Source organism: Puntigrus tetrazona, chromosome 14 (genome assembly GCF_018831695.1).
Source record: "Puntigrus tetrazona isolate hp1 chromosome 14, ASM1883169v1, whole genome shotgun sequence".
Lineage (NCBI taxonomy): Eukaryota > Metazoa > Chordata > Actinopteri > Cypriniformes > Cyprinidae > Puntigrus > Puntigrus tetrazona.
The window spans coordinates 814,069-834,098 of record NC_056712.1 but is presented as its reverse complement, the minus strand read 5'-3'; the positions used below and the strand labels follow the sequence as shown (position 1 = coordinate 834,098).

General features: G+C 40.3%; 1 protein-coding gene across 1 annotated transcript; it reads left to right on the top strand.

Annotated features, from left to right (window-relative positions):
- The first annotated feature begins 8 nt into the window (after positions 1-8).
- spon2a (spondin 2a, extracellular matrix protein) lies at positions 9-19,911 on the top strand. Its single transcript, XM_043257754.1, is given in 7 exon segments — positions 9-826; positions 6,511-6,739; positions 10,570-10,611; positions 10,614-10,789; positions 15,612-15,803; positions 16,501-16,675; positions 19,231-19,911. Coding segments are annotated over 6 exon segments (1,002 nt in total). The 5' UTR covers positions 9-826; the 3' UTR covers positions 19,419-19,911.
- The last annotated feature ends 119 nt before the right edge of the window (positions 19,912-20,030 follow it).

Here is a 20,030-nt window from a genome sequence, read left to right as displayed (position 1 = left end):
TTGTTGGCGTACTAGTGAAATATTGGTGTATAGTTCACCAAGTTGTAGCTGCATTGGGATGCACTTTGCAACACTTGTGGAAATGCCACACAAACCTATACACCCTAAGTGTCTTGGTCTCATCAACTCTTTCTCGTCAGCCTGTCCATTGTAAGATTTATTAAAGGTAGGTTCACGTTAGGGTCAGTGTGCTCAAGAGTGTGCATAGCACTCATTGAGACAGAAACCGATCACTTTATGGCGTCCGGTCCCATCTGCGTCAATGCAAACGAATCGCCGTTGAGTCTGGCTGCTGATGAAGTGATGACTAGCTTCGCCTGACGCAGTAAACATTACCACATTTGATAAGTCGATGCTTTTATATTGGACTTTTCCTGTAAATGCCATCCTTGATTTATAGTGACTGGTAAAACCTCTTGGCTTTCAGTTGTAATACTTTAGCGTATTTTCTTGACGGGCAAATCAGTGACAAATGTCTCTTATATTGGACTGACGTGAGCTCTCGCAGGGACCGACTGCTTTCTAACCAGATAATTCCCAGATGTCAGTCACTTCTATGAGTGCGTTATTATGAAAACCATTCTTCCTGTGTGTGAGCTGCTGTAGACCAGCAATATCAACGCAGTATTGTTACTGGTCGAATATCTAGCTCTTAAGTATCGAATGTCATTTCTCAGACTGTTTGTGACTGACTGTACTGATTTTGTGGCTTGCAGAGAAAATCTGGACTTTTCTAGGCAACTTGATGTTCACCAAAACTGAAGGGATTTGAATCCTTTGGGAACCACATAGCAACAAGCCACAGCGACTCTCTGGCATTGTGTTGGTAAGTTTTGCTTGGTGCTGGGTGGGATGACTTAGAAACTGAAGTAGTGGAAGGTGTTAGATACGGTACTTCTGTCCAAGGGTTGTGCTGCCAAATTTTTAATCCAGGGTACCAGTAATGTCCATGCCATTTTAGCGTTTCTGTGTGTAAAAGGTTAGGATTTTGTGCTTGTCAGCTTTCATATTTTTATCCACTGCAAGTCAAGGCAATGCATTGAAATATGAAGTCAATTATAAGTCATTTTTAGGCTGATTTCCACACTGTAGTGCTATTGATTATACTCATTATAGTCATTTTGCAGGAGGAGAAAGACCACTGTGTATATTCTTTAAAAGCACATGTCAGATAAAATGTATAATGTTTTAATGTAATTATGGCTGTATTCGAAATGACTTTGCTGGCAGCTTTTACATGAAGGTGCCTCCAGAAACTGATTTCAGACAGACTCATTAGAACAGATTATTTTAGTTACTACAATACTTTCTCGATTAGAAATTGTTTAAATTTGTGGGCCCTGCCTCAAACTCATTGGCTGAGCTGTTGCCATGTCGGTCTGGCTGCACAAACAAAGAGAAATGTTTACGCATTTCAGGAGAAACGACCTAGAATTGGCTTGCTTGTATTACAAAGTTAAGCAGGGCTGGGATAAGGTAGGCTTACATGAAACGGTTCTCTTTGTAACTGCTGTTTTTATGGATGTTATGAAGATAATAAATATGAAGATGATTAACGATAACACCAATGAAGTTCCTAACAGAAATAGTTTACAAACTATTATGAGTTATGGACTGAGTTATACCTGAACGCCTCAACTTACAGTCACACAGTCTGAAAAGAGATAAAAGGACAGGACAGGAAAAAGTACAAGCCTGAATTGTGTGTTTGTGTGTGTGTGTGTGTGTGTGTGTGTGTGTGTGTGTGTGTGTGTGTGTGTGTGTGCGCCCATACATGGAGAGGTGGGGGTGAAGAATGGGAGGAGAGAGAGTAAAGAAAAAAAAGAGAGGAGGGGAAAGAGAGCATGAAAGTGAGGTGTCTTGATCTGTAGTGCACATCTCCACAAACCCTGTCCTGCTGTCTACCATCACAGCCAGGTAAGAGTGAGCCGTTCACTAGCATGTGATCCACTGTCTCTCTGTCTCTGTGTGTGTGTGTGTCCTGTGCTCATGCCGGCTGCTGTGGCAAAGGTTAAGACCAGGGTTGCTTTTCTGCTTCTCCACTTTCCTGCTGCGCTATACCGCAATCTTCCCACACTCCTCTTCTGCAGGTTTGACGTCTCTTTGACGAACAATGCCGCCGTGCCCAAGTATTTTAACACATGTGCAACTCTTAAGTTATTTAGCTATTTTCCCCCTTCTTCTCATTCATGTCTTGCTCAACTTTGCCCGCGTGGTTTTTGCGTTTGCCTGCGACTGAAATGCAAGATTCCTGACCTCCTCCTCCTGTGGCTTCATAATTGCTCTCCTGTAAGTTTAAGCTTAAGTGGCAAAAAAGCCGCAAGCTTTTTTCTTTGGCACTTTTCCGTCTCCCCTGGTTTTATTGTCTCGTTCGTGCTGGGAGCGGAGATTTGCTGCGTCTGTTGGATGTTTTGGAAACGTGTGTCTATTGACGCTGCACTGAAGAGGGCAAACAGGGAGGTTTGCTTTAGGTCAGTGCCGTGCGGCAAGTGCATGGCAGCAGAAATGCATCTCATGATCCGCCAGAACTTTGTACAAGGTTTGATTTAGTTTCACACAGATAATGTGGAAAACGTGGGAATTTGCGTCTGCACGTGTCCAAAATATCAGCACAGATGGGAGATCAAAATATTTATAATGTTTTAATAGCTAGCGAATGGTGTTCGGGAATGACGACTCCACTGGATAGACAAAGCTTTGTTTCTTCATTACTTTACAGCGTCTCCCACGAACAAACAGAACTGTTTGTATTGAGGACAAACATTATTGAGCAATTGTGGCACATGTGCCTGATGCTTATTTATGATAGTTACTTTCAAGCACAAAACCCAGTAAGCTGCAGTAAAACGGCCAGATTACCTTTTCTGGTTCACACATCCAACAGCTTTCAGGTGTCTTTTTTTTGGATCCTGTTCACACATCAGCACCATCAGTGTTGTTAAAGCTGTCATTTGGTGAAAATGGCTTTTGAACGGCTACCCCGCACATCTACAATCACAAACAGTTCCAGGATCTGTTGATCAGTTCCTTCATCCACCCAGATGGAGAAAAGCTCTTTTGTTCCAATGTTCATACAATTTGACAATTTCGTAATGATTGTCATGTGGTATGACTCGACATGCATGAAAAAACAAAACGCACAAAAAAAACGGGTAATGACGTCATGGAGATGACCCCTGCTAATTCTTGTGAGTGAACCAAAGTACATAAGTCTCGTGAAATATCCGATTATTTAACTTTTTCTATGAGATGGGAAGACTAGTTCAGACTGTAAATGTCATGCGGTGCAACTCCGCAAAAGAAAACCTTTTTAGCTGAAGCATTTTTGAAAATATGCATTAAAATGTGTGAATTCAGTTAATTGCTAATTACTTTTACTACTGATGGTTGCACCACATGACATTTGTAGAGTCGTTAAGACACTGGGTGAATGGGGTTAAAAACACCAAACTTCCTCAGTTGATTAATCGCAGTACATTTGGACCGCAAACGTTTTCTGAAATGATATATGCAATTGAATACTCGTTGAAATTTATCATTCCATTTTGAGATTTTGAAGTCTCTAAATAGTCAACTGCCAGAAAGAAAATGTACATAATGCTTTTAGAAATGCAATGCTGTTTAAACCTAGACAAAAAAAAAAAAATATATATATATATATATATATATATATATATATATATATATATATATATATATATATAACCCTGAGAATAGAAATGGCAATAAAATGGTATAGTTCTGCTGAAATGGAGATTACTCCCTCATTGCAGGACAAAAACAAATCTTTAGAAAACTTAACACTGACATGTTGACTTTTAAAATGTGTTGTCACTAAACTGTTTATTTTTTAGATTTCTTACTACAAGCCCGAAAGTAATGGAAAAAGGCCAGAAAATCCTAAAATTAACCAATGCATGAGAAATATTTAGTTTTAATTGTCTTGCCTTAAATTGTACATTTTTCTATAAAATAAGTTTCCAAAGCTAACTTAAACTAACACAAAGACGTTACATCTGCACTTTACAAATACTTTTTTTTTTTTTTTTTTTTTCAGCGTTCTTAAACTCATAAATACCATTAACGTAATGGCTTCACAAATAGCATCAATATAGAACTTTTCCAGCAATGTTAAGCTGGCAAAATGCCATGGCTCATTTGCCTGCGTTTCTGGTCTCTCACCAATCAGCTCTAAAGGGAAAAATGCAGTTGGAAAAGGTTTCATGTGTAGAAGTGCTGTGACACTTCAGAGTTTCCAAAAGATGCGGAAACCCGATCTGTCAAATATAGAAGAAAAGAGCCTGCGCGTTCTTAAGAAAAGAAAAGGAAACCACAAAAGGAGTGCACGTTCAGTCCTCACTCGTAAGATTTTATCCATGTCCCATTGAACCTGCGGTCTAGCCGGCTTTAAAACAAGGAGCGTTTAGCTGCTTTCTCACTCCAGAACTATGTCCATTAGACATGAGGTCATTTCTGGTGACTCAAGACCTCTCCTCGTGGATCCTAATATATCTGTTCATCATGAGCACTATTATAACTCGGTCCACTGCTTTTCCTCAATAACATTAGAGACACCCTCTCAAATATATATATAATGTATACATTACCGGTCCAACCTAAACCTACATTAACGACTCCAAACTTTTAACAGGCGAGCATAAAAATACCAGAAGCAGGGACTCTGTGATCCTGCGTCTTTGATCTGCTGGTCTGTCATATGATCGTGGCTCGTTATAAACTATGGGGATCCAGCGGACCGGGCCAGAGCAATAGTCTGAGCCTGCAGTTATGAACTTCTGCCCTTCGTCACTTGCCTCTTTATTAAGAGACGGTGGCAGACAGTGCAGATCCCAGGATCTCATGCGGTCACGCTCTAAACCTTCTGCCGGGGTCTAAGCTGGTCTTGCGTAATACTCTCAGCACTCAATCACAGGCTACGAGGGATGAAAATAACTGAGTCGCACAACCCCGCTGTTGTTATTTTAATTTAGTTGGGAATAAACGGCAAGCCTAGGGTTGTTGTGATAAAGGGGTCGGCTGGGACGGGACTGTGGGGTTCTAGGTAAATCTGCGCCGTAGTGACGTTGAGTTCATCTTATATGCCTTTAGCAGCTGTTAATTATGTTTTATTTAAAGCACGTAAAGTCTAACGTTTTATTAAACTAGCTTTGCAGACTGTTTGACTGTCTGGATTCGAGGGGATATTGTTTACTCACCCTCATATTGTTTCACAATAACTCCTAAATCTTTGCCTGAAGCACTCTTTTAGTTAAAGTAAAGAGATCTTTGTAAAAGTAGTTTCTTTTAAAGCTAGGCTTTCTCAAAAGCCAGTTCTGCTCTGATTGGTCAGTTGGCCCAGTGTGTTGTGGTTTTAACAACTTAGTCTTCATGAGCATCTGTAAACAGTGTTATATCTATGGTAATATGGCCTAGATAGGAAAAAGTCCATACAAAGTTTTCTCCCTTACAGCGAAAAAAAAAAAATGTATACAATATGTCCTCAACATAATAGGTCCCAGTTAAAACATGGCTTTTTTTTTTCTTCAGTAGAACAGTAAAGAAGATTTTTAGCTGAATCTGTGGTCCTTGGTGATTCATAAAATGCACGTCACTTTGACAGTGAAAAGAGCAGAGACAATTAATACCAGAGTTTCCTGATGATATAGGCTACCAAGATCTTGTGAAACAAAACGAAAACCGTAAGAAACTGAAACATATTTACAACCCGACTACCTGTAATCTATAGCTCAGGCAAACAGTCCAGCACACTCATGCAGTATACACTATTATAAACTATGCAATACAGATGTAAATATTTTGCCAAAACCAAACCACCTTCTGCACGAGCATCTTGCCACTGTGCTAACAGTGGCGTCAGTTCACTACTGAATCATTTAACAAATATTTTTAATGGATTTTTACCGGTAAAATGACATGCGCACATGTTTGCCCGAGGCTATGTTTTACAGGTAAATAGTATTCAATTACTTAAACCAGTTATTTCACTTCATAAGGCCTCTATACATCGTCGCAAATTAATTCAGTGATTTATTTATTTTTTTCAAATCTCCTTACAGGTGATGATAGCCATTGGGTTGCATTTTTTTATGAATAGCCAAAGATGGGTTCAGCAATAAATCACTTTTATTGCTCTACTGGTGACGAGTAAATTAGTAGAAGCGTTTGCATATTTGCGTGAACCATTCTCTTTCCCAAATATTCTTAAAAGCTCATAGGGGTGTTTTGTAATAGCGGTGTCTTGACGGAGTAGGCAGCAAATCTCAGACGCTTCCCTTGACAGAGGATTAAGGTGTCAGGAACCAAAGTTATGTAATTTCCTCTTTCATTACATATTTGCTGCATGAGTGGAATCCGAGTTACTGTTAGGACAAGAAACTGAAATGGGAATTTATATGATTTCTACAAAGCCGTTTCACTAATATTAACAATAAAAAGTGTACTGTACTTGGCTAATGACTTTTCCTGCTTTTTTTTTTTTTTTTTTGCCAGATGATGCCATCAGAGGTCTTTGTTCCAGGTTGGCTGCAGCAGCTGCTGGTCGTGCTGCTCAGGTTTGCTCTGTCCTGTGCAGCCCCGGTGAACCTGACCAATGGGACGGAGTGCAGCGCTCGGGGACCCGCCTCTTACATCCTGGTGTTCACCGGCCACTGGAGTCCACAGACCTTCCCCAAACAGTACCCCTTATTCCGACCACCTGCTCAGTGGTCCAAACTCATGGGTAAGTCTCCTGGTGATACGAGGTGTCGGCCTGACCATGTTGTTCTCTGAGGTAGACCGCTTTGGAAAGGTTACTTTGGAAACGTAATAGGTTACAGATTACAAATGACCCCATGTAAAATGCAATAAGGAACTATTTTGATTAAGTGAATACGTTTGATTTACTTTTCTAAATTTCTGGTGTTAATCATTTTCAAATGTAAGGGTTAACCTTCACTTTCAGACTTTCAAAATCCCTCTTCACTTGAATTTAGATTACAATAATTTAATTTGAACGCACAGCCAAGATAAAACAACTGGCTTTGTTTCTTTTTATGGTTTTCAATCCGTTTAATAGTTTTGATACCATTTTTGAAATCAGATTTTTGAACGCCTGTGACAGGAAACACTGTCATAGTTAACTTTAAGGTGTCCTTTTACACATTACATGTACATACTATTACAAGAACAATAAATGATGCATAATTGCATGCAAGTAACCCTAAACCACACCACAATCCTAATCCTAGCCATATAGTAAGTACACGTATACTGCTCGGTACTTAAATGTAAAATTACACCGCAACAAGGATGCCTTAAAATAAAGCATAACCAATAGTACATCTTAATAAAGCATATACAGAAACCCAAATAGGAAACGGTTATTGAATAAGCGTGTGTCCTTTTCTGTCACGAACTCCGAAACGTAAGTTTCTCATATTTTACAGCAATCATGTCAATTTATTAAAGCAATCGGTCTGTATTTGCGAAAGTAGCCGAAATGTAATTGTAACAGTAGCTGTAATTTAATTGTTTACTCAACTTAATTAAATTACGTAATTTAGTTACATGTGACTAACACTTGCTCCACGTGCGTTAGAGATGAGAACGTTTAAAGTTCCTCACCTCACCATATGTCAATACGCTAAGTACTCGCAGCTGGCCTGTTAACCGTGAGATTTGCCCCGACGACCCTCCAAACGTACACGCGTTACCTGCCACACCACGGGAGCGGGCCAGTTTAATGAGGAAAGCAGAACGAGAGCGAGGTTAAGGAGTGATAGCCGTTGCCAGATGACACGGGCTGCCCTGCAGGTTTACCCTGTCCTTTAATAGTCCTTCCATAAATACACGACACACGCGGCGACCGCCGACTTTAACGCGTTCGCCGTGTGTTGGCTTTTTTCTGAGGACGTGCTCTTCGGGCGTCACCAGTGTCACATGCCACCGCACGCGAGCAGCAGACGGCCTCAGCCAAAACATTTACAACCCAGAGATCCTCAAAGTTCAAGGCTGTGGATTTGGAGAGCTGAGATGATGTCTGCGCGGTTTCTCCTGCCTCTTGGATGGCTTTCCGGCCCTCTCTTTATCCATTTATCACCGTTGTATTGCAATTATGTTTAGAAACCGCACATTTTTGTATGTAATCAAAAGGTTGCGCCGTACATGTGAACTCCACATATGAAGGATGAGACTATTAGGGGAAAGACGGGGATAGAGAGATAAAAGCGCTGGAGACGATTGCGGTTTGTGGTTTAGTTGATTGAGGTCAGGACTCTTCAGTTTTTCTGTCCACATTCGGGCCAGACGTGTAGCACGGAGAGACCAGACGTGTCAGCGTGCCAAACGTGCTGCCTGCCTTCCTGTCATTCTCACTTGTGTCTTTTTCTCTCATTCTCCCGCACTCTCGCTCCCAGCCCCGGGTCTGCCAGACCAAAATGGTTTGTAGTTATGAAGAACTCAGTGGGACGTAAAAGAGAGGCTGAAGTCATTTCAGAAACGTCATCTCGGCTCTGTCCTCTTTCAAACCTCTGCTGTGATATCAAGAGCTAATGGGCGAATTATCAAACAAGGCACGTTTTGTCTAGAAACAACAATTCTGTCTGTATTTAAAGGATTAGTTGAGTTCCAGAATGAAAATTTCCTGATAGTTTAACACAACCCATGCCAATAAGGTTTTGAGAAAGTTGCCAGGATTTTTCTCCATATAGTGGACTTCGATGAGGTCAATGCAAAGGGCACTACACAACTTCATACGAGATGCATTCACACTGGAAAGGCCATGCGTGGATAGTTTTTCCGTCTATGACTCTCCAACTTTTAAATTTGTCCAACATTGTTGTTGTTGTTTTTTTTTGTTTTTTGGAAAGGACGTTTGACTTTGCATATTCATTTTGCATTTTGCTTTTGTGATTAAAAAAAAAAAATATACACAATTTGATTTATCTTACAAAATGGCTGATTTATTTTTGGACCTTCAACCCATTGTCTCCAATTAAATCCACTATATGGAGACAAAAACCTGGAACATTTATTCTAGAAGTGAACTAACGGTTTAATTATCCACAGAAGTAGATTTTCATTCAGTTTCTCTTGCACAGAGTTGTAAAAGCACAGTGCTCAAGTTAAAATAAGTTTGTAGGCCTTGCAGTTTTTCATAGGTAAAGTTCACACCGAAAAGGTGTGCAGGTTTGCACAGTTTCTATGTTTTTTCTATGTAAGAACATAGAATGTGGATGCGTTTTATCCTTCAGCTTGCTTTGCTCATCTTTGCTCATCTAGACTTTTTTTTTCCCATGCTGTGTGAACGGCCTCCTATATGCAGCTCTTTAATCGCAGAGGCACTTTACAGGCTACAGTTAAATTTATGCATTTAGCAGACACCTCTATCCAAAAGTGAACAAAAGCAATTCATCAAAGATTTGCCAAAGCAATTTGTCAAAGAAATCGAGGCAAGCATCAGTATTGCTACTGCTTGAACTTACAGTGAGACTCGGTCTTAGGATCTTTTAACTTGGGCCAGAAATCAACTTTATATAAACCATTCTTGTACCCAATCAAACCACCTTCACAGCGGTATAGCAACACCCAAAGCTAATACTTACAACCTCCCAAGTTTTACACAAGCAAGAAAATGTAAAAGTCTGAAAATGTAACTCCAGTCTGGTTGCACGTGACATTCTGGTTTTTGAGATCTGTTGAACAGATTCCTATTAAAGAATATAACGTCACTTTTGGAAAAGCAGTTTAGGGGTAAGGTATGATCCATATTGGCAAATGTTGTCAAAAAGGTCCATTGTCTATTGTCAACAGTGTAGCAATGCATGAAGCGCAGTTCACTCAGTAGTCACTTTCAACATTCAAATGTTCTGTTGGTTAGTATCGCCGTTCAGCGTAAAAAAAAAAAAAAAAAAAAAAAAAAACTGGACCTGTTGCGAAATCTGTAAGCCAGCTGCACAGATTTCTATCGAACGGTCTGAATTTCATCCATGAAATTTCTCCGAGCAGCAGTAAATATGACCGCGCTTGTAATGTGCTTCAATACGTAATCTGTTATGGACCGCTACAAATCACAGAAAGCTAAAGAACCCAAAAAACGGTTTCACCAACTAACTTAAGAAATGTAAGACTTTGATGACACGGATGTTAAGCATTTAAAATGCCACGTGACAGTGAGTATACACTACAAAACATGATTGTTGCCTTGAGGGCATGAAAATCGACTTTAACATATTGCATAAGTCTCGGTCACCCCTGAACTTTAGGCGCACACCGGTAGGTCTGGTTTTTCTCACTGAAGGTTTGTTTTTAGGTGTTTATTCTCTTGGCATTGGGGGTTTCTGCATGGCTTTATACCACAGCTCGGGGTGTGTAGAGCACACGCAAGGTGGCAGAGCTGTATTTGTGTTTTGCGAAATCTGATGAGCAATAAAAATTCATGGAGTGGTAGTAATGTTCAACAGGCCGGCGCAGGACCTGCCCGAGAAATCACGAGGCCTGAAAACACGAGCAGTTGAATTGTTTTCTGTGAGTTTGCCCCATCACTCATTGGCTGTTTTTACTTCTGTGCAGCTGTGACCCATAATGAGCAGTACCGGATGTGGCAGGAGGGGGCGCTGCGAGCGATGGCATGAAGAGCTTCGCCGAGCAGGGACTCACGGTGGATCTGGTGAAGGATGCCAAGGAGGCGAGGAAGAGGCGAGCGGTGGGCTCCATGTACCGCACAGCCGGGATCCCCTCAGGCATCGGCCACAGCTCCACAGAGCTGCTCCTGACGCCCAGGACCCCGCTGGTAAGATGAACATGTTCACGTTACTCCACTCAACTCATCATCACCCTGCTTCTCTTTGGAAAAAACCCAACAGAATGGAAATTGGAAATACAGTGAGGCTTTGAAATTGACGAAAAAGACATTTCATATCCCCAACAAACTCTGTAGCCCCATTTAGCCACTTGTTCCCTAGTAAAAAGTAGTACATTTAAAAAAACACTTCATACCGAGTCTAGTTTAAATCTAACATATTCGCATATCACTCAAAAGCAAAAGTGATTTGTAATACAATATGGTTTAAAAACGTAGCAAGTAATTTACAGTACTTGTGCACAATACACATTTCTTAATATTAAAATGTTTTTAACGTCGCTATCGGTTGCGTTATCTTTCGATAATATCGGTCTTAAAATGCAAGACGTCTACCAAAAGTATACTTGCAGTAGTTCCACTTTAGCACAATCAAGTACACTTCAGTGTATGTAGTTGAACTCCAGAACTATGGTTTATTATACCAATTGCAGGGTGTTTTTATTAAGTACATAAATACGTAAATGTATTTTGTAGTATACTTGGCATAAAATAAATGAATTTAAAATATAGTTAAATAAATTTTCTCTGTAGGGTTATCAACCAACTTTGTTGTGGCAAGTAAAAGAAAAGAACATGAAAATAACTAGAGCTTGTGTTAACCACAGACCGTATTTCAGACATTTAACTAAAAACCCATTTTAAAAACCTTTCCCCAAAGACATTTCCCATTCCACGGTTTGGACTGTTTAGTTTCAGACATTTTCATCGCACTAAGGTAAAGCCATTAAATTAATAGAGCATAAAACAACCTGAATAAAGACCGGGCCCTGGTAAGCGTTTTACTCGGAAGGGTCCATTTCCTAGAAGACATCCTTAAAGTCGCGACAAAACGGAAGTAGCGATGAATCTTTTCTTCTGTATAGTGACGTACATCCAAAAGTAATGGCGGTAACACTTTATTTTAAGAGCCGGTCCTCTAACTAGCATACTAGCATATTGACTGCTTTTAAAGCACACCTTATTATGGATCTTTTATAACCATATTTTATATCCTTAAATCCTACATCATATCTAAACTTAATAACTACTTGTCTAACTATTACCTAGTGACCTTAAAATAAAGTGTGAGGGATGCGGGATGTGTTCCCAAAATTTGTATAAAAAAATGAAGCAGATACGCACAGATGAATTATTCACAATAAAATGCGTTCAGAAAGCGCACGGTATGAAATTTCGCTTCAAACTTACTTTAATGATACAATATGCTTATATATCGCACAAAGACAGACTTCACCGGAGCGCAGGTCTCCAAAACCACATCCAGAGTCCCAGGACCTCCAGACCACAAGCCTCACTCCCTCCCTTCCGGCTCCTGTGCTGCGTTTCCTGCACCCACCAGATCTGCAGATAGGGAGAGGCCGGAGCCTTTCCTTCTCAGTTTCTGCAAGATTTATTTTTCTGTTAGCCACGAGTCTGTTGGTTTACAGGGTCTAAAGGCAGCGCCGGTGCTGCCGGTGACCTACATATCTTTATCGCCAAAGTCTGGAATACAAAGGAGACCTATTAAAAAACGGCAACTACCCTCAGATGCGCCTGGCATTCACTCCTGCTGGTGCTTAACCACAGCATGGCGGGATGTCTGCCGTGGCGCTGCTGTTTTTAGATCCGAATGGCAGCGAGGTACGACTGGGAGTACGAATGTGGCCTTGGGATGAGACTGAGAGGTTTAATTTGGCCTTGCGTGCGTGCGTGTTCAGTTATTATTGACCGTCTGATTGCCTAAGCCTCGCTATCGAACTTTAAGAGAAATTTGTTCTGCACGTTTGTGCCACAGGCATGAACGATGCCTCAAATTATGTGGCTTACTGAGGAGAGATGAGCTTTTCTAAATGATCGATGATTTTAAAATCCAGTAAGCCTACAAAAATCTGTAAAAAAAAAAAAAAAAACAGTTCTCTTATAACCAGTCACTTTTAAATGCAATGCATTGCAATATTGCGTTACTCCCATAACTGTTAGTAACTATTATGGATTTTTTTAAAATTACATTTAATGCAGCGTGTAACAAGAACAAGTGAATGGAAAACAGCTTTCATTATTTTAAATCCGAAAGTATAAAGTTATTGTCTCTCAAAAGAAAGAATCGACTGTTCGTTGCAACGAGTCATTTTTAAAGCGAGTCCCAAGCCATTTCGCGTCAACATTAGCATATTAGCATTAGCATCTTTCTCACGCTCACTTGTTGGTCTTTTAGCGTTTTTCTGAATGAAAATGCATATTCATTCTTGTATTCTTCCTGTATGAATTGCATTAAGACCGCAGATTAGCGTCACGCAAAGGAGGGGTTTGGAAAAATTAATCATTAAAGAACTCGTTGGGAAGTCGTTGAGCAATTAAGGTAAAAATAAATGCACATGTACTTTTTCAGATATTCTAATGCTGAAATTTAAGTTGTCATAATCGCAGCAATCGTTTCTTTTTATGCTATTTTTACATGCAATTTAAAATCAGAAAAGCATATAAAAACACTCAAAACTGCGTTGTTTATAAAATGTAAAACTCTGTTTCGGTCCATTTCTTGTTTATCTACTAAATAACATTTCATACCACAGGATTGCGGGTTTGAAGGCATCTCAGACGAGATGTGAAAGCAGCATTTATCGTCCTCCTGTGTCATTTTCCAAGAAACTACCTAAATACACCGTAGGGCTGCAGCTGACATTTCAGCGCGTTTAATTAATATCTGTAAGAAACGGCCACGGTGTCGGATTCAGATTCTCGCAAACGCCCTCAAATCAACAAGAAAATAAGTAAATCAGAAACGGCAAGAGGCTGCCCAAAATCAAGGTACTTTTGCATTTAATAAGATCCAGACAGCAGCAGCGATGTGGATTTTTACAAAGAGCGAGCCATGCGAGAAACCGCAGCACGTTCCAGCTGTGCATGCAGACAGACAGAGGAATAGACGAGTTGCGTATTATTTTTCCCGACACACTATTCCGGCAAATCGGGGCATTGGTTTGGCGATTGTGTGTCAGTGTGACTTTGTGCCCTGAAGGGAGATTGAGCTCTATTAGCGCAGGGCCGGAACGGACAGCAGAGGGATGAGGCAGCGCTCGCCTCTCACGCCAGAGAAATTGATATAGCAGGAGGTATTCCTGGAAAAGCCACAGAATGAGAAGAGATGTGAGGGAGAGACGAGAGTAAATCCAGTCTGGAGGAAAGTCAGCTGTAGACTGGATGTTGTCATAAGGTGCCGAAATTCTGGCCCAAATATGGATGTAAAGTAGAGACTGCAAGTATATATTTGTTCGGCTTTGAATGTTTACTTTAGGGACGACCTAATAATTAAAATATAGGATCTGCAGTCAAAGGTTCTTTACTGGCATTGAAGGTCCCGTGAACAACCTTCTGGAGAACCTTCTTTTGATCCATGTATTAAAGGTTCTTTATGGAACCGTTCAGACAAAAAAGGTTCTTCTAGGCATCACGAAATGTGTTCTATCAATAAAAGCGTGGACGTGTTTGGATTGCAATATTATAAATGATGACAGAAGAGACTGTCTTTCTTACCTTTTATAGTCTGAATCATCCATTCTGGAAAAAACGGACGGTACAGTCTGAAAAATACAATATATGCAACGCTAGAGTCTTTACGTAAACGGGTCCAATCAATCTCAATGACACGCGAGACTAATAGGAATATATAGTGGAAATGTCACTTTATGAATACCCAGGAATACATTTTAACAACTTGGTCAATTCTAAGTAGCGTAAAACCATTTAGATGAACCCAGGGTTAACTAATTAAAGTGCTCCTATTATGAGTTATAAAAGGTGCACAATTGGATTAACAAACATGCATGAAACACTCTCACCGTCTTTATAATGTGCCATCATTTTTACCTTTATTCGTTCAACGACTCCCATGTGATTTGTTCAACGATTAATTTTTCTAAACTCCTCCGGTGTCTTAAAGCTGTGTTTGTGAGCCATCAATGCTCCAAAAGCGGGACCTAGTGGCCAAGAAATGTATGTGCATTTTCATTCATACCAACGCTAAAAGACCAACAAGTGTTGGGCAATATGCTAACGTTTCATTTTAAAAACTAATGAATTTCAATGATTCGGAGTCGACTCGTTTTCTTTTGAGAGACAATAACTTTACACAGGGGGCTCTTTCAGATTTAAAACTTTGCAGGACGTTTTCGTTCATTCAGAGCGGTGCGTTAATTATTTAATTCATTCAATCGATCAGTTGATTGCGAAAAGCCCTAAAGTTCCCTTTCGTCTTGGTCTAGTAAGCACACTTGCGTTTTGGTTAGAAATGTGCACATTTACTTTTGTGATTTCTCTTTTTTTTGTTCGGCTGATATAGTTTTTGTGAACTCGAGCAGACTGGATCTGTTAGGATTTAGCGTATGTCTGGAGAATCGTCTTTGGCTGAATGTCAGGCTCGTGCCGGTCTAAATGGGCGATGCCGCTGCGTCTGCGTGGCGTGGCCGTTCCCTCATCCTGCTCCGACCCAAGGGCTCTTCCTGAATGAGGTCATAGTCAAAAAGGAAACATTCATCACCATTTAGAGAAAAAAACCCAGATGGTCTAACCTAACATACACGGGAAGGAGTGGAAAATACTGGAAATGGCAACAAAGAAAAGTTACAGACGTGACTTACGAAGCCAATTATGTTAGCGGAGCATGCTGGAAAAAGCAAGCATACATTGCCATCGGCTAAATCAGCGCTGATGATGTCCGCGCGTACGTTTTCAGCACGAGAGTGACTGATCGTGTTTGTGTTTTCTCTCACAGCTGTCTCTCGTAGTGAAAGCGATCCCCAGTCCGGACTGGTTTGTGGGGGTGGAGAGTCTGAACCTGTGTGAGGGCGGGCAGTGGAAACAGGAAGTGACTTTTGACTTGCACCCATTTGATGCTGGTACAGATAGCGGCTTCACTTTCTCCTCGCCAAACTTTCCAACGACGCCTCCAGAAAATATCACTATGGTGAGATACACTTCCCACGATTCAGCTGTACACCGCTATGCCTGGGGTATATAAATAAAATAATTTATATATATATATATATATGAATGAATAAAATGTGGTTCCGATGCCTATTCACGGCTTTACCTGTTGTTCACAGTGACTGGATAAGGATTTTAAAGAGTCGCACCACTAATATCACTATTAACTAGTCATTTATAAAGATTAGTAGTTTACTTATGGCTGTTTATTAGTCATTTTAATGCACACATTAATGCCTTTTCTGCATGAGCGTATTTTAGATCCTTTAATTCAAACCCCTACCTAAAGTTCTAAACTTAATTACCTTGCGAACTATTAATAAGCAATAAATAAGGAGTTTATGGAGAAACAACTAATGAAATTTCTTTCGTAGACATTTCCTGGTCCCACATCCAATATTATAGCTCAAAACACACAAACAAATAAAGACACGATGAAAGTATAATAAAGGAGGTCGATATGATTGGGGAAAGGTGCAGGTTGGACATTCCGCTATAAAGAACTTTGTGAAATCGTTCAACATTTCCAGGTTTTCCATGATGATGATGGGAATCCCGATTCTAAGTTGATTGGGGAAATCATTTAAATATGGCTTAGTTTGACAGATTTGATGAAATCAATGCGCCAGTGTTGTGGCTGAAGCAAATCACAATTCTGCTGCATCATTCTCATTCAGATCACCTCCCAGAAGCCAAACCACCCGGCGAATTCCTTCTATTACCCTCGGCTAACCGAACTCCCGCCTCTGGCCACCGTCTGGGTGAAGCGACAGGGCCGCACTCCCGTCCGTCAACACAACCGAGTGTCCAATCACATCCTGCCCGACACAACCAAACCCAACAGATTCTCAGGTAGGTCTCCATACGCGTCTCTTCAACGAAATCCTCCGTGTTCTCTCCAGCGCATTTCAATTGGCTGGTAAATCCAGAAAAAAAGTGCTGCTGCGTGGTTCTTGTAGATGTTTGGGTTCACCGCAGCATTGTGCGAGATTTCACGTGTTGCAGTGCTTTTTTTGGGGGGAAGTAAACAACTTGACGAACCCCAAAGCACACCACGTGTGGTAAACGCTGTTTATTTGCTTCCACAAAAATGTAAGCATGAGTTTTAAGCCGATAAATACTTTTTTTTTTTTTTTTTTTTTTGGCATTTACTACTGCAGTTTTCACACGTTGCTAGTATCACGAACAAAGTGGGACTTTTAAACTGCATAGAGTACATAGATATGCTTTTTATGCAATACGCTTTATAAAACACCTATTGGTTTTACATGATATATTGGTAACACTTTGATAGTCCACTTACCGCTAGCAGAATATCTAGAGTATTAATAGACAGTCTGCTTAATATCTTTTAAAACTTTTTTTTTTTTTTTTTTTAATGGGTCCACAACATACTATCAGCTACTATGTCAACATTTTCTGCTAACCCTAAACCTACCCTAACAGTCTGCACTGATAGTTGACGTGTAGTTAGTTAGTTGTAGTTAGTAGAATAGTTAGTCTAAAGCAGACTATCAAAATAAAGAGTAACAGGTATATTTTGTGTGTATATATATACAGTGGCAAGAAAAAGTATGTGAACCTTTTGGAATGTAATGGTTTTCTGAATAAATTTGTCGTAAAATTTTATCTGATCTTCATCTAATTCATTGGTATTGACAAACACAATGTGTCTAAAAATAATAACACAAAAAATTCCGATCTTTCTTGTCTTTATTGAACACAATGATTCAACATTCAAAATGGCAGTGGAAAAAGTAAGTGAAACCTTGAGTTAATGACCTCAAAACAGCTAATTGGTTTTAGCACACCTGGAGTCTTGTTAAGATAATAAGACTACAGCTACTTTGACTGATAAAAAAAACCCCTCAAACCTTTGGAGTTTGCTCTGCACAAGAAGAACATGATTATGTGAGCCATGCCTCGCCAAAAAGAGCTTTCAAAAGACCTACGATCAAGAATTGTTGATTTACACGAAGCTGGCAAGGGTTACAAAGTTATTTCAAAGACTTTAGAAATTCACCAGTCTACAGTTAGGCAAACAATCTACAAATGGAGACAATTTGGGACTGTTGCTACTCTACCTAGAAGTGGGCGCCCCGTCAAAATGACACCAAGAGCACAACGAACACTCATCAATGAGGTAAAGAAACAACCCCGAATGACAGCCAAAGGTTTGCAGGCATCATTGGAACTTGCTGACATATCTGTTCATGAGTCTACAATACGTAAAACACTGAACAAGCAGGGTATCCACGGCAGGACACCGCGAAGGAAGCCGCTGCTTACTAAAAAGAACATTGCTGCACGCCTTAAGTTTGCAAAAGAGCACATTGACACTCCACAGCGGTATTGGCAAAATGTTTTGTGGACTGATGAAACTAAGATTGAACTATTTGGAAAAAACACACAGCACTACATCTGGCGTAGAAAGGGCACGGCGTATCGTCATGAAAACATCATCCCAACTGTAAAGTATGGAGGAGGAAGCATCGTGATTTGGGCCTGCTTTGCTGCATCAGGGCCTGGCCAGCTTGCAATCATTGAGGGGAAGATGAATTCCCAAGTATATCAGACAATCCTTCAGGATAATGTGAGAATGTATTTTTAGACACGTCGTGTTTGTCAATACCAATGAATTAATGAAGATCAGATAAAATGTTATGACAAATTTATTCAGAAAACCATGAAATTCCAAAAGGTTCACATACTTTTTCGTGCCACTGTATATATATATATATATTGTGTATATGTAGTGTAACTTACCTGCTAGTTGTCAAGTTTACTCATTAAACATCATTCTGATATTACAAAGAAAAAGATGTTTTGAGTTTGTCAGCTATGTTACAGAAAAAGTTTAATTGATTGACAGGAAACAGCTGACACTTTGACCATTTTGACTCGGTAGCTGGTTTTGTTTGGCCAATCAGATGATGTTTTCTAGATAGCTGACCTCAAATGTTTATTTAAACTGAAATCATTAAAAAATATAGCAAATATTGACAGGCAATTAATATGTACATAAAATATCAAAAATAATTTTATTTTATAGGGAAAAAAAAAAAGTAAAATATTTGGAAAGAAAAATGAAAATCTCAAGGTTCTAAGGTTTAGATTACAGAAATATAAAACCGACAAGATTTTTATTTTAAACTGGACATTGCAAAAAAAAAAAAAAAAAACTAATTTAAGGCAAAGCGAAAAGCAGGGCGCACAAATATACGCGTGATACTTAAGAAAAATATAACTGTCATCAATTATACGTTGACCCACTAACCTACTAAAAAATACACGTTTGTGTACTCCAGCGGTCTGTTCTTCTTTAATTGACCGCGCATAAACATGCGCATAAACACGATCTCTCGACGGATCGCTTCCAGACGTCTCTTTTGGCTCCTGTCTTGCAGAAACGCCGCTGGACTGCGAGGTGTCCATGTGGTCCTCCTGGGGCCTGTGTCTGGGGCCGTGCTCTCGGGGCGGCCTGCGCCATCGCACCCGGTACATCCTGCTCAAACCCGCCAACAGCGGCACGCCGTGCCCCGAGCTGGAGGAGCAGGAGGAGTGCGCGCCGCACAACTGCCTGGCGTATCAGTGACGCCGCTCGCGCCGCTGCCATAGACACTTGGACGCTGTCCGAGCGGGGAGCCCAGTTTAACCTCACGCCAATGCCGAGTCACTGCCGCAGAACGTGGGCGAGCCGCCCGGCTGGACGTCCGGTGAAGCTGCATCGGCTCGTATCCTGTTCATAGAGACTTTGATTATGGGGGCCGCGTTCGCAGTAATCTCAGTGTATCTTTGCGTAATCGCACACTATTTTGCCGATATAGATTTGTGGAATAGACCAGGCGCAGTTGCCCGACCACTGCTTTTTAACATAACTGCACGAGTTATCGTAAGCCTCCTTTCTGATCCCACAACAAATAGCGATTGAGTGATTTGACAGACGGTGCGCTAGAAAGTTAACAGTTGAAGACACCCCCGTCACATACAGGCCTTATGAAATCCAAAATGCAGTACGAATACGGTTTACAATATTAAAAGTAACTGCCATATGTCATTTATCGAACAAGGGACCGTTCAGATGTTGCCTGTCAAGAGTTTGTTTATATATATATATATATATATATATATATATATATATATATATATATATATATATATATATATATATATACCGTAAATTCTGGACTATAAAGCGCACCTGCAC